Source organism: Eumetopias jubatus, unplaced genomic scaffold, assembly GCF_037043125.1.
Source record: "Eumetopias jubatus isolate StellerSeaLion01/CBP00866 unplaced genomic scaffold, mEumJub1_p1.0 scaffold_12, whole genome shotgun sequence".
Lineage (NCBI taxonomy): Eukaryota > Metazoa > Chordata > Mammalia > Carnivora > Otariidae > Eumetopias > Eumetopias jubatus.
Window position 1 is genome coordinate 13,661,462 of NW_028274818.1, and position 15,581 is coordinate 13,677,042.

At 37.6% G+C, this 15,581-nt stretch overlaps 1 protein-coding gene across 1 annotated transcript in view; it reads right to left on the reverse strand.

Annotated features, from left to right (window-relative positions):
* Positions 1–15,581, reverse strand: part of RRP15 (ribosomal RNA processing 15 homolog) — a 39,815-nt gene that overhangs the window by 23,087 nt on the left and 1,147 nt on the right. Inside the window, exons 2-3 of the mRNA XM_028104657.2 lie at positions 4,667–4,941; positions 2,107–2,204 (exon numbers count right to left, since the gene is read on the reverse strand). Of these exons, the coding sequence (XP_027960458.1) occupies positions 2,107–2,204; positions 4,667–4,941 (373 nt within the window). The remainder of the gene's footprint in view (positions 1–2,106; positions 2,205–4,666; positions 4,942–15,581) is intronic.

Genomic DNA, 15,581 nt, shown 5'->3' on the forward strand with positions numbered 1-15,581 from the left:
CTTAAAAAGTATTGTTATGTTATCTGCAACTCCTATGATATAAAACTAATTTTTTAAAAAAAATTATTCCTTTATTTGACAGAGAGAGCATGTGCAAGCACAACCAGGGGGAGCAGCAGACAGAGGGCAAAGCAGGCTCCCCACTGAGCAGGGAGCCCGATATGGGGCTCTCAATCCCAGGACCCTGGGGTCACGATCCAAGCCAAAGGCAGACGCCCGACTAAGCCACCCGGGTGCCCCGATATAAAACGAATTTTAAAATCCTATTTTAAAATGAAATACTTATTTAAATACTTTGGTCTATAGTTAAGTTCATTCCAAGAAGAATTCTGAGGATTAAGACCTGCAGTGTCCATCACAGCAGCCATGAGCCACATGTAGCTAGTGAGCCATGAAATGTGGCTGGCTAGTCCAAATTGCAGTATGTTCCAAGTTTAAAATACAGACTGAATATATTGAAGATTTAATATGAAAAAAGAGAATTTTAAAATCTCATTGGTAATTGTTTTATACTGATTATATGATAAAATAAAAAATAATTTGAATATTTTAGGTTCAATAAAACACATTAGTACAATTAATCTTTTTTTTTTTTTAGTGTATTCAATGTGGCTACAAAAAAGTTTTACATTATATATGTCGCTCCCATTATATTTCTACTGGACAATACTGATTTAAACCATTACCATCCTTCCCAGCTCTAAAATTCTATCACTGGGAGAGGCACTCTGCCATGGAACCTGAGTATCCCTGCACACTCTTGCTAGGGTTTTCAAGGATGCAAGGTCCTGACTGTTGGTTACACAGGTCATTTCTGAGTGTTGAGTTTGTAGGATGCAACCTTGAGAGATGAGGTAACGTCTCCCCCACCCCAGGCAAAGAGCACGCTTGTTACCATTCACCAAAAAAGCAGAGTGTTCTTCTGTAACACAACTCACTGCATGCTCAAGCATCCATACGGGGCACCTGTGTTACCACTGAGGGATAAAGGGAACCAGTGGAAATGTGACGCTATCGCTACTGCTTTGCCAAGAGTAATAAAGTCTCTGACCCAAAAGTCTCTTGTCTTCTGGCAGTATCCAGGAAACTAACAGACTAACTTATTAGTTTATACGGAGGGTAAAATTCCATACCCTTTAGGAGCAGGGCTGGGACCAAAGTGAGGTGTCTCAGGTATAAAATTTAAGGAGGCACTTACTCTCATGCACCAACCATGTACTTTTCTAAATTCTTTATATGTTTTTAATTTATTTAATTCTCAGAGAAATCCTGCAGGGTAGTTATAATATTCTGCTGTTTTTATATGTAAATATACTGAAAAGGAAAAATTAGGTAGCAAGCCCAAGGACACACAGGTAATAAGTCAGTGCTGGGATTTGAACCTAGCAGTCTGGCTCTATGTATCTCACTATAGAACACTCAAATGGATTAAAAAATGACCCAAATAATGTAGGTAACTAGAAAATAAAAAATAATTCCACTAAGCAGAACTGCTATATTCTTCAAGTAGCCGCTCAAATGTTCTCTCCTCTGTGAAATCTTCCCCAACTCCCCTGACAATCTCCTGCTTTAAGTTCCCAACACACAGGACGTACCTCTAATCTCAAAGAGACTGTAATTCCTACCGATGAGCAGGCAAGGACCACCTGGCAGCCACCAGATTCTATTTATCTTTGGACACAGAGGGCATCAAATAAACATTTGGTGCCAATGATAAAAAAAAAATTCAGAGTGAAAGGACGGCATAAAGCTACTGTAATGCAAAACTGGTTATGCCCTAAGTACAATGTAAGATAACAAAAATAATCTATTGCCATAAACTCAGACAACCATGGTAAGAGAAATGCATGTCTAATTACACTGTTCTCCTGACTACAAAAACAATATGATTTGCAATAGGTTCAAACCAAATATACACTGAGGACGTTATATTCTTGCCTCCTGAGACCTGTAAAATCTTTGGTTGAATTCAGGATTAAATAGGCAGGTTTTGATATAAATCACTTGGCTCTGGGAAGGCAGAGTTTAAGAATCAGGTCAAGTCAGAAATGGATCACTATCAAAGCTTTAATATACTTATTTCTTAAAGGGCAAAAACAATCTTACCTTGTTGCAATTCTCTGAAGATTTCTCTCTGTTTCTTTGTCTTTGACAACATCTGGCTTTACTCTGCACATCATTTCCCATTCCCGCTTCTTATCAAGCTGTGTTATAAATATTGTTATGTGAAAGAATATTAGGCATTTTTGAAAGTGCAGCATACTTTGATATGATACTCTGTGAAAGGACAAAGGTAATAAATCATTCTGGCTTAGTTTGTCACAGGGACTGAAAAAAACCCCACACTTTTAGGGGTTCAGCTCAGGAGGCCTGTGGTTAGCACTCAGCATGTCATGTGAGAAGCACAAAGTGAGTTTCCGTCATGCTCTCTGACAGCAGGGGCCTGGAGAGCTGCCAGGATACTGAGGCAGGCAGGACAAGGTAAGGTGTGAGAGAGCCACATGCTGGCCTGCCACCACCAGATCAGAGGTAAGCATCAGGAAGATCCCAAACTACTGTCTTTGATAACCACAAGTTTAAACAGTGTTTGTTTTTCAGAAACTGTCTTTGTCAGCAGTCAGAATAATTAAAAAAATTTGTATCAGCTTTTAAAATAATAGCATTGTATCCAGGAGTACTCTGGTCCTAGGCACCTGACTTGCCACACCAATACACTGCATCGGTATATACTGCTGTCTCAGGCCAAAATATCACCTAAGATCAAATATACTGAATATGATGAACTGATCACCAGGAAGCTAGTGAGCATCAAAGGCAGTAATAAGAATCAGTGGGAAGAAAAAAAAAAAAAATCACCTTTTATCTATTCCTTTTCTGCATCCATCTAATCTCTTATTTTTGTATTAATGAAAATGTCTATCACAGTAAAATCAAATTCCTGCTCACTATAAAGATTAGCCTGATTCCTTTCTAAAAAGAATAGATTCCTCCCAAATCAGATAATTTACTTTGTCATGAAATTCACTATCAGATTATGCCAGAAATTTAGAAATCTTACTTTTAGGTTTAAAACAGTTGATTCTTCATTATCTGTAGTACCCAAGGTATGCACAATCCCGAAATATTTTTTAACTTTGAAGTATATTTTTTATACTTATGATCAGAAATAAGTACTTGATATTCTGGAAACTCATAATATCTAACAGTAAAAAAACAATGATAATTTACACAGACTCACGCAGGAATATATGACAGCATTTGTAGCAGCTGTGTCCTGTTTCTGGTATCAACATGTGTGTTTTCATGCATTATGTGAACAGTATCATCTCCAGCACTCAAAGGACTGGCCTAGAGTTACAGACTCATTTTTCTTGCTTCAAAATGTTCTTACTTTGACTAGAACACTAGGACTAGAGGTAATTAAAGATTCTGATATTTTTAAAGCTTCCGTCAGCTTTTGCCAGATGACAAAGATTCAAATTTTCAGTTGAAAAGCTATCAGTTATCTTAAAGTAAAATGAGAATATTGAGTAGCACGGTATGTTCTGTTTCTAAAAGCAACACTTAAAAAGTTCCATCTCCATACAGCCTTTTGCACAGAGTACTAGTATTTGGAACAAAGAAAATAATTCACCTTGAAACAAGATAAGGGGATGATGAAATTAAAAGGAAATATATGCGGGCGCCTGGGTGGCTCAGTTGGTTAAGCGACTGCCTTCGGCTCAGGTCATGATCCTGGAGTCCAGGGATCGAGTCCCGCATCGGGCTCCCTGCTCAGCAGGGAGTCCGCTTCTCCCTCTGACACTCTTCCCTCTCGTGCTCTCTATCTCTCATTCTCTCTCTCTCAAATAAATAAAATCTTTAAAAAAAAAAAAGAAATATATGTCAATCTAAATCTATTTTCCTTTCATTTTACCTATAAAGTACCTCTTGGAAATAGCTACTTTTATATTGTCAGTATGATCATAGAAAGTTATTTTTCTTTCATTAAAAAATGGTATTTATTTCACTAACCAAGTATTTTATTTTATATTTATTTTTTTAGACACAGAAATACTTCATCAAGTGTAAGGGATTTAAAAACCTTATTATTGTTTCTTTATTCTTATAAAACACAACAGCAAACTGAAGTCCAACTTTGGCCTTGAATCAGCAGACTGTCCTAGTCTAACTTCTAGCCGTGATTTAAAAGGTATAATGAATTCGAGTTTATTCAGCAGTGAAACAGTCTGTTTTCAGAACTGCAACCAATCCCTGACAAGGACATCTTCACAGATTTGTATTACAAAATAGGTTGTTAGTAAAAAGTAACTAACATGATTCTACTGGTTCAGAATCTAATAATGTTAGCATATGGACAGCTAAATTGAATATTTAGACCCAGGAGTCATGGCCACATGTATAATCTACTTGAGTTTAAAAGGTTAAATTTCTCAGTAGTTTAATTTCTATTTCTTTGCTTAGATGATTAAAAAGTGAGCATGCTCAACGGAGTAATTTAGACTAGGCCTCTGTACAAAAGCTTGGTTATTCACCCTACGTAAAAAAGCAAGTTAAAAACTGGAATGTTAATTGGACAAACACTGCCAGGAACAATTTGGTACAGATAGGAACTAGACTAGACTAGGCAAACAATCTAATCTACAAAACAACTGGTAAGACACACCTGTTTTCTCTTCTCTAGTCTCTCTTGCTTTAATTTTTCTTTTTCCTTTTCCAGCTCTCTGTTTTTGACCAGAATAGTGGGTTTACTTTTAGGAGTTTTTTTGTTAAGAATTTTAGCCATGGCATCCGCCCAGCCCACGTTAGTTCCAACACTAGCTTCAGCTGCATGTTCATTTCCATTGCCACACGGTTCAACTTCATCTTCATTGTCAGCTTCCACTGCTTCATTATCTGAAGAAAAGTCATCCTTTTCTGATCCACAGCTTCTTACAGAACCTAAGAGTAGAAACAAATTAAACTTTAACACTGGAGGAAGAGGTTGTCAAGGCCATGCCAGACCCCCAGGACCTGTCAAAAAGCTAACAGTTCTCCATCTGTCTTCATTTTCACAAGAGGGGAACTTTGTGAATTCCACAGCTACAGTAATAGCAGAGAGCAAAAGGGCCCTGCATCCTACTGCCATCAGCCCCCAGAGACCTGGCCCAGCCATGCTAGGCTTCAGCATCCAGGACCCAGGACCCAGGCAACAGAAACAAATCCAACAGCCCACACCACCTCCTATTGTCAAGGGGCCGGCAGATGCCGACATGGGAGCAGTGTAGGGTGTGTTCAAGTCCATGGGCCTTACTTGTGCCATTAAACTACTTAACGAGACTAATGAAAATTATTTTTAATTTTCATTAACAAAATGAAAGTTTTGTTTTCATTAACAAAAAAAAGTTTTTTGTTCATAAACAAAAAACTTTAATCCATCAAGAAAATGTTTCCATGGTACAGAGAAGTCAGAATAACCTCTCTGGGGATTTGACCCAGATATTTAAAACTCTGAATTTGTGTACAGAAAAGTCTAAAAAACAAAACAAACAAAAAACCCAGCCTCCTTTTATAGAATTTGCATATAACATTATAAAATTAGGTATTTACCATTCTTGAAAAATAATAAAGTAATATCTGCCCAAGAAACTAAAGATTCAATTGCACAACTGGGTGACTGAATGACACTATCAAGTTCTGAGTTGCAGATACAAAAGTGTACTTTTGGAATTGTATCCTGCACAACCTCCGAAAAAAGCATATACAGGTTATTTCAGCTAGTTCATCTTATAAGGTTCAAATAACTGGGGTCAGCAGCTTGGCAGATATGAGTCTAGTCGGTGGCCTTGCTTGAAAATCAACTCATTGAGAAGCTTTTGTAGTTTAAGTTTTGTGGCCTTTCTCAACTTCTGAAGTTCACTGTACTTTACCAACAAGACCACAACCAGCCAGCACAGTCCGCATACATCTATATGGTCCAGAGCCTTTTGGACAGCTTCTGTTTTGTTCTTCAGAAGCCGATGGAACTTATTAGGAACTACTTCAAAGGAGAAAATCGTCCAATAGCTTAGTAACTTGGAATGTTTCTTAGTGAGGAGCAGAGGAGCTAACAAAGCACTTCCCTTCAGGGAGCCTGCGCTGGGTCCAGCTGCGCATACCAAAGCTAAGCATTATAACCACAACCTCTGCTTCTACCTCTGAGAAGTCTCATGGTTTTTTGTTGTTACTTAAAAATAATGTACCTGCTTGTCAGCTCTAAGGCCCCCTTTCTTCTTTAAATAATTTCAACGAAATGTACATATTCTGCTTTCAAGTAACATTTCAGCCTTTTTTTCCCCTTAATTCAGCTTCCTGCCATGACCAAAATGAAAGGAGCTGAAAGTACAGTCAGCTATTAATGTCTGAGTGATCCTCTCTAGTCTCTCAACTGTAAACCATGAAGTAAGAGAGAACTGCCAGAAAGATCTGACTTAGCTAATCATTATAATACCTGCAATTTTGCTATTACTTTTGCATAATACCTTTAAGTGTTGGAAATTCATGAAATGAAAAATATGTAAAACTTAATATTTAGTACATTAAGATAAAAATTTATAACCTTAGAAAACAGCAAATAAAAACATATAAAACATTTTATAGGTATAGAAAAAATGAGCCTCAAGCAAACAAGTAAAAATAAAGTATCTTCAAAGCGTGATAAAAGTGTCAGTGTTATCAAAAAGTAACGGAAATAATAAAGGAAATTGCTAACAATTCCACTGCTTAATGTGCTACACATTTCTCAGTAAAGAGAAAAAAGTTTTAAATAGAAACTCATTTGCCACATATTTAATTTGAAGTCTTCTATATATCCTGCATGCTGGGGAAATTTAAGAAATCTGTGGACATGTGATTCTAGGCTTTGACATGCGAATATAGGTGATTTAAGAACTTTACTATTTATAAAGTATTTTTAAAAGTATCTAGATTTTGGGGTGCCTGGGTGGCTCGGTCGTTAAGCGTCTGCCTTTGGCTCAGGTCATAATCCCAGGGTCCTGGGATCGAGCCCCACGTCAGGCTCCCTGCTCCACGGGAAGCCTGCTTCTCCCTCTCCCACTCCCCCTGTTTGTGTTCCCTCTCTTGCTGTGTCTCTGTCAAATAAATAAGTAAAATCTTAAAAAAAAAAAAATCTAGATTTTGCCAAACAAAAGCTGTTAGTACTATCATTCAATTCAGTGAATCTGAGTGTCTACTATATACCAGATTTCAGAGTCACACAATTTTTCCCTCAGAAGCACCTCCTCAGACCAGGGTTTCTGGAAAGTACACTGAGAAGCAAAGTCTGGAGAATGTAATTACCTGAAAAATAAAGATGTTAATACTATACGTCTTATTTCTCAGAGTTAGCAGCATTGCACACGTATTAGTAACAAAATAAACAATTATTTGACAAGTGCTTCTTCTAGTACGAATTTCTCTAAATGTAAAGAGGCATAATGTTTTAAATGTTTGTGTGACTGAAGAATACCTGGGTGATCAAAAATAGGTTTCACCAGCCCCTGGTACAATGTCAGAACTACAATACTGACATCTAGTGTTCTGTCCTAATGCATTCGCACACAAATGGCAACAATTTCACTTTCTCAGTTGCACTGTAGAGACAGCCACGAGACTTTACAACTGTATGAGCTACTCCGATTCTCCACTTCCAGACTTTGGCTCTTTTTCTTAGTATGTTTCTTACCCAGATTGACTACCACAATATGCATATTACAGGCACATAATACATCTGTGAAAAGTCTTAGAATACCATTTTATACAATCTGCATAAACCAATTCAACAAATTCTAAAAGAATCCACTAAATTCATAATTTTTATTTGATTTTTTTAAAGAAGTTCTAGCTGAGAGGTGTCTGGCGTTCACTGCAAATGGAAATGATCACATTTTATATAAATAAAAAATGCCAATGAAATGAGGTCCTCCAGCATACTAAAAACCAGGATTTACTTCTAGGATACTAAAGATAAATCAGCAGAACTGGTTCTTAAAATTTTACTGTATCCTATGAAATGAGATTTTTTAAAAAATTTTCTACTAACTGATCTTTAACAACAGAAGCTAAGTGCATATATCCAGGGCACCAGATAAGTAAAATTCCTTTGAAGCCTTCTGTGTTATTTTAAACATTAACTCTAAGTTTGCATTCTATTTTTGGAATCTGGAAATTAAGGAAGGGCTACAAAGAACACTTACTGGAAGCAATAACTAATGGTTCCAATATAACTTTCCGCATTCATGGAAATGTTCTATTATCAAAGCTGCCCACTAGCCATTGGGCATCAGAGCCTACTGAATACTTCAAATGCAGCCAGTACAACCAAGGAACTGAATTTTTCATTTTAATTACTTTAAATTTAAAAAGCTCCATGTGGGGGCACGTGGATGGCTCAGTCGATTAAGAGTCTGACTGTTGATCTCAGGGTCTTGAGTTCAAGCCCCACATTGGACTTCATGCTGGTTGTGGAGCCTACTGAAAAAAAAAAAAAAAAAAAGCCACATGTGGCTAGTGCTACCAGCTACCATACTGGCAGGGAATGGTTAGACTTCCAAGATTCTGTGGTAGACGCAGGCATTTCCCATCTCCCGCTGCCTTTTCCCCAAACTTCCAGCTCCCTTTCAAATTTATCTGTCCCAGATACGGTTAGTTGGCTAGAAAGTAGGATAAAGTTTTAAGAAGACTCACAGTCCTTCAATATTTACTGAGCACTCATGAATGATGGGGAAGGGGAAAACAAAAAATTTAAGTCTAGGTTTCTCTCCTTGAAGATGGTCCTACGTTTAGTAGGGTAGATAAATCAGTTAACCAACCACAAAATTTGGTTTTACAATATGCAAAATTTGTCAGTGCTCTTCTGAAAAAAAAAAAAAAAGGCAACGAAGAAAGAGTGACTGTTTGGGGGTGTCTTTTACAAAGATGATATTAAAGTTGTTTCTTAGGTAAAGCAGGGGTTTGAATGACAAGAGAAGGGAGGAGGCCAAAGAAGTAAGATTCCACAACCCAAGTGAATTCAAAGATGCAGGTGGGGATGATCACTAAATCTACAACCAAAAACTCCCTAGATCTGACTGAGTCAATGCCCTGTATAAAAATTAAAATTATGATAATCATCATTATGATGGGCATTCCATCATAATGGAATTCCAGGCAGAATAAACCAGTGTGTCCATAGGCATGGGAATATGAAAGAAGGTGAGATGTTTATGAAATGACAAGAAGTTCAGACTGGCTGAAACCGGATCTGGAAACTGGATAGTAAGACCTGAGTTTTAAAAGCTGGCTGGTTTATAAAAATGCTGGTCTGATTTACGATCCAAGAAATAAAATATGCACATTAACCCCCAAATTAAAACCAAGCGGTTTAAAATTACAGCATTATAGGTGTGTGTTTCCAGTAAGAGGCCAAACTGCTAGTGCTTTTCTCTTACCTTAGGCCCCTACTTTTAAAAAGTTTCTCTATTGGATAAGAAGGTTGTTCTTTTAAAATACAAATACCATCTGGGAGCATTAAGGTTATTGGTTAACATTTAACTTATTTCACACCTTTAGAATAACTCTAAATCAAACAGAATTCCTCATAAAAACTTGGTAGAGATCAGCTAGTAGTAAAGAGTATGAACACAGAAGTCAGGCTGCCTGAATCCAATCTCACCTCCAGATACAAAATCCCCATCTGTAAAAATGGCAATAAAATAGTATTGACTTCACTGGGGTTTTGTGATAATTAAATGAGTTAATATATATTAAAGTTCTTAAAAGAGTGCCTAGCCCATAGTGAACATTTAAGTGCTGATTACATACCACACACAGAGACACACACGATAAGAATTTTAATGTCATTGTGGAGGGGAAATAACAAGAAGGAATACCTCTGGTAGCTGGAATCTGCAAGAAGTGTGAGGTGCTGAATGGGAAGCTTTAGTTGACCAGCTAGTTAGAGCAGAAGGGTGAAGAGCTCAGATTATAAAATCAGACAGACTTGGCATTACGTCCTGATTCCACTACTTTCCAACAGTATTAGCTTGGGTGAGTTACCTAATTCTGCTTTGTCTCAGTTTCTTTGTAGCAAAATAGGCATGAAAATAGTTATCTACCTCACTGGGTTGTTATGATGATTAAATCAGATAATACATGAAAAGAACTTAACACAGACCTGGTATATATTAGACATGAAATAAATGACAGACAATGATGCTGAGAACCCAGATGACAGACCAGGGATGGGAGATCACAAAAGACTAAAAAAGGATGCCAAAATAAAGGGGGTAAAAGGAATTTCACTTCCATTGTAATTCTATCTACAGTTTTGGTTATAGCCTATAACGCATGTCCAGGGAATCATCAAGTGCAGGTAGGCTACCTTTGACTTTATTTTAGAAGTGATCAATGTTACTATACCATAATTTTTTTTTTTTTTTTTAAGTAAGCTCCTCACCCAACGTGGGGCCTGAACTCATGACGCCAAGATCAAGAGTCACATGCTCTACCAACTGAGCCAGCGAGGTGCTCCATGTCCCTCAACTTTTCAAAGTACACTAAAATATTGACAATACTAACTAGCTAACATGTAGTTATATATAAAACACTTTTTATGCATTATCATTTAATCCTCACAACACTCTATGAGTTGCTCTTATTTATTTACACAGGTAACAATTCTGAAGCTTAAAAAAAGTTAAAGAAATATGCCCAAAGTCACAAAGTTAACAGAGCAGAGCAATAATGCTGTCTGACCTCTGAGGCACTAGAAAGCTTTGAATCAAGGATTCAACTAAGACTAACATGTACTGAATGCAGAAAATATTCATTAAATGGTTTAAGAAAGCTTGATTTAAAAAGAAATTTCTATGTAAGCCTCAGTTAACCAGAAGAGCCCATTCCTCAGCCCCATTCTGATTTTGCCTAAGAATGCACATTGCCCTAGTTATCAAGAGCTCTGTAACTACTGTTCCCCATTCCAGTTATAAATCATTTGTTCTGCTCAAGCCACATGATCTTTCTTGCCCATTACTACTAAATTTAGAATATTCTGGGGTGTCTGGAGTGTCACAGTAGGTTGAACGTCCCACTCTTAGTTTCAGCCAAGGTTGTGATTTCAGGGTTGTAAGATCAAGCCCCATGTCACGCTCCACACTCAATGCAGAGCCTGCTTGAGATTCTCTCTCCCTCTCCCTCTGCCCCTCCTGCTTGTGCTCCCTCTCTCTTAAATAAAGGTATCTTTTTCTTTAAGATTTTATTTGACAGAGAAAAAGCGTGTGCACACACAAGCAGGGGGAGCAGCAGGAAGGGAGAGGGAGAAGCAGACTCCCCACTGAGCACAGAGCCTGACGTGAGGCTCAATCTCAGAACCCTGGGATCACAACCTGAGCCGAAGGCAGATGCTTAACCGACTGAGCCACCCAGGTGCCCCTAAATAAATACATCTTTAAAAAAATAAAAATAAAAAAAATTTAGAATAATCAAAATTGATGTTCTAAATTTTATTTAAAAGCACTTACCTTTGGAAAAAAAATGAAGTTATCCCAGCTTTCCATAAAAATACTCACAATAAAAATTAAAGTGCTACTATGAGACAAATTAAAAGATGTGACTACATGTGCCATCTAGGCAAGCCAAAGAATAGAGCCTGAAAGTAGTCTGTTTCCTGAGTCTGTCCTATAAATTGCTAAACCACTCAAGTAGGACTGTGATATATTTCATTTCTTAGACATGTTCCTTTGCTATTTTAAGTAACTTAAATGATGAAAGAGGCTATAAGGTACAGTTTGATGAAAAGCACATTTATCTACTGCATTATCATATCTAAAACACAGCTTTGTAGTTTATCAAAAATGAAGTGATAGCTCCTAGGACCTTCTAAACTGGATTGTTATCAAGTCTTATGTTAGAAGCATATGGCCATTTTTCATGTATGTGAAAAGAACGACTCAGAAAACATGAAATTACCATTCTTCTCTACCAGTTTATAGTCATATGGGCACAAGCTATGAGGAAGGGGTTGGTCATATCATGGCACTGGATGATGACCAAGGCTTTTTCCATCTGGGTTGATTTACTGACTACAGGTTTTTTTTTTTTTTTTTTAAGACTACAAGCTTAAGAATAAAGTCAGCATTGTGTCTAAACCTTCAACACTGCATCAATTCAATAAATCTGAGTAGTTCAAGGATAACTCAGAGGTAGAGGTTATCAGCCTCTCCTTCATAATACTTGACACCATCAACCAGTTTACTTCCTCACCTGAGTTGATTCACTGACTAGGGAGGCTATGCGTGCCTGTGTATGCTTTAAGAATACAAACTTAAGGGGCAGCTGGGTGGCTCAGTCGGTTAAGTTCCGGCTCAGGTCATGGTCTCAGGGTCCTAGGATAGAGCCCCGCATCCGGCTCCCTGCTCCACGGGAAGCCTGCTTCTCCCTCTCCCACTCCCCCTGCTTGTGTTCCTTCTTTCGCTGTGTCTCTGTCAAATAAATAAATAAAATCTTTAAAGAAAAAAACAAAATGCTAACTGTAGCATTTTACCTTCCACATATCTCTGATCTGTGATCACTTGTGATATTACTATGACCAAATTTCAAATCCTACTGAAGAGTATTACAATTTACTAAAATTCAGTCTGAACAATTTCACTATCATGTAAGTTTACATTATATACAAGTTCTGTTAATTTTACCCTCAACAATACCTAGTACATGAGAAAAGTGTAAAAATCACATTAAGAGCAATTTCCAATTTATTCAACGACTACATGGATATCAAGTACTATACCATGTATCAGGTTCTATGCCAAATTCTGATACAGCTGTTAGCAAAGCTGACAAAGTCTTTCTTAAAAGAACTAGGAAATTTCTTTTTTTTTAAAGATTTTATTTATTTGTCAGAGAGACAGAGAGAGCTCACGCACAAGCAGGGGGAGTGGAAGGCAGAGGGAAGAGCAGGCCCCCCGCTGAGCAAGGAGCCTGATGCAGGACTGGATCCCAGGACCCTGGGACCATGACCTAAGCCGAAGGCAGACACTTAACTGACTGAGCCACCCAGACGTCCTAAGAACTAGGAAATTTCTGCAAAGTCTGACAAACAGTACTTGAGAGCTTTACACTCGTAAAAGCATCGTTTTTTACACCTTTCTTACATAATGTATCAAAATAAATTAAAGAGGAAAAGTTCAAACAATGCATGGGTTTAACCTGTGTGTTTTCTATGAAATTTAAGTAGTATTTTGTTAAAAGAATTTGCTTTCAAATGATCATATGATAAGGCACATCCCTATCAAGTTTTAGGATCCAATTGAAATTCAAAGAGAAGCCTCTGATTCAATTTCCTGATAAAACGAGCCAGTACACTTCACTTTAATAATAAGCCTGTAATTTGCCCACTGATTCATTGATGTGTCTGAACCAGATTTAATCTTCTCTCTTTATAGTTTCTCAGCATCCATTCTCTGAAATTTTCTGAAAATTTATTAGTTCTGTCAAGGCCACATATACACAAATTCTGAACTACAAAAGCTGTTTCCACTGGTCACCTTTCCAGAAATAACTGATTTCATAAGAGGAAAACAGCAGATTCTTATATTAAATAACAAATTCTGAATTAAACAAAAGGAGGATGTCCCATCTTATAACCAACGGACCTACATTATTGAATTTATTAAATAAAAGGCCCTTTATAATTATCTGTCACAGAGCTACAGTCTAAATCCTGAAGGAAAAAGTGGATGGAGACAACTAAGTGAGAACCTAAAGGATACAGACAAGAAAGTGAACAGAAAAAGGGTAGTGGTCAAGAGTACAGGTGCTACAGCCAAACTTCAATAATGGCTGTGTCATTTATCAACCTACTGAGCAGCTTACGTATTGGGGTGAGCAAGTTACAACCTTTTTGGACCTCAGCTTCCCATAAGTAAAATGAGAATAATAGAATCTATCTCATAGGGTTGTTGTCAGAATTGAAATGGCACACGGTACATACTTAAAAGCTCAAAAAAATATAGCTCTTATTATCGAATACTCTAACAGTAGAGCACACCCAAAATTTATGGTGCTATGAGTTTTTTTCTAAGTCGGTTATTTGGAAAACTGAATGTTTTTCTTCTGAAAAACATTTCAAGTGGAGCCCTTGTGTCTCCCCGCAGTCCTGCACCAGTGCCAGTTCCGACACAGTTTTGCCACGGCCCACCAACGGTTCTGGCACTGCGCGTCAGCCACCATACAGCCGCCAGTGGTATTTATAAACACGTGTCTCTCTCTTCCTTAAAAGTTCTCAACTGTTCCCTACTGTCCACAAATGGAGACGCCAATCTCCTTCATTTGGCACACAAGACTCTACAATCTGGCTTTACCCTCTGTTCCTGGTTTCACGTCAATAACTTCTCTGGAAGCTAGAGCCACAGCAGATAATTCACTGTGTCCTAAATAGCCCATGCATTTTAAGAGACTGCATGCCGTTGTAGGTGCTTTTCTCTGTATGTCTGAGAAAACTGTCTTCTTGAACCCGCAGACTTAGAAAATTATTCACCCTTCTAAGGCCTAGATGAAATGCCACCTCATTTATTTATTCAGCAGGAAAATGTACTTAATACTAAAATGTGCAAGGAAGGCCCTATGGAAATAAATAAGACATAGTTCCAGCATTTGGGGAATCTATATCTATAAGGAGAAAGGTATGTTAAAATAAAATAGTAACATAGCATACTATGAGTAATATGTATAAGACAGAAAAAAGCAATGCCTAAGCTGGGTTCTACAGGATATGGGTTTCTCTGTTTCCATTTGTACCATTTTAACTGGACCATGATTGTATTAACTACTTTTACAGTCCTGTGCTGAACATCTATCTTCCCTAAGACTATAATTCTAGGGTGGAAATTTATTTATCCTTTGTTCCTCAACACAGGGTAAGTTATCCACCTAAAGGATAATTAGGTTTCCATATTACCCAAAACCCTTAATCCACAATGTAACTGATCTATAATAGGAAGAGAACCTTAGAACCTGGTCAGCATTGACAATACTGCACTGAAAAGTCAGAACAGCTCCAACTTGGAATTATTCAGTACTTAAAGAGATAAATCTAATTTCCACTTAAATCTGTAAGCGGTACTGGTATTTTGCTTCAAATGTAGTGCTGTTTCTTTCCCTGACAACCCCACATGAACTAGTCTATTGAGTTCAAGAAATAGCAGAATCAGAAATTCTAATTCCTGCTCAACAAATTGACTGTGTTTCTTAATTACTCTGGAAGGGGATGAGGACTGTAATTACCTAGGGACTGCAGTAGCTAGCACATGACAGTTTCTTCTTGGATCTGGAAGTCCAGATTTACCCATTCATTTACTTAAATTTCTGTGAAAAATCCACTATGCAGCAGGAACTGTTTTAGATACTGGGAGACAGCCATCTCTACTCTTACGGAACTTATATTTCAGCTGGGAGAAACACACAGCAATTATATAACATGCCAGATGATTTCGGAAACACTGAGAAAAATATAGCAGGATTAGTCAAAAAGTGAAGGTAGGGAGGCAAGAAGAGTAGTGATGGTACATCAGATAGGGTGATGAGGG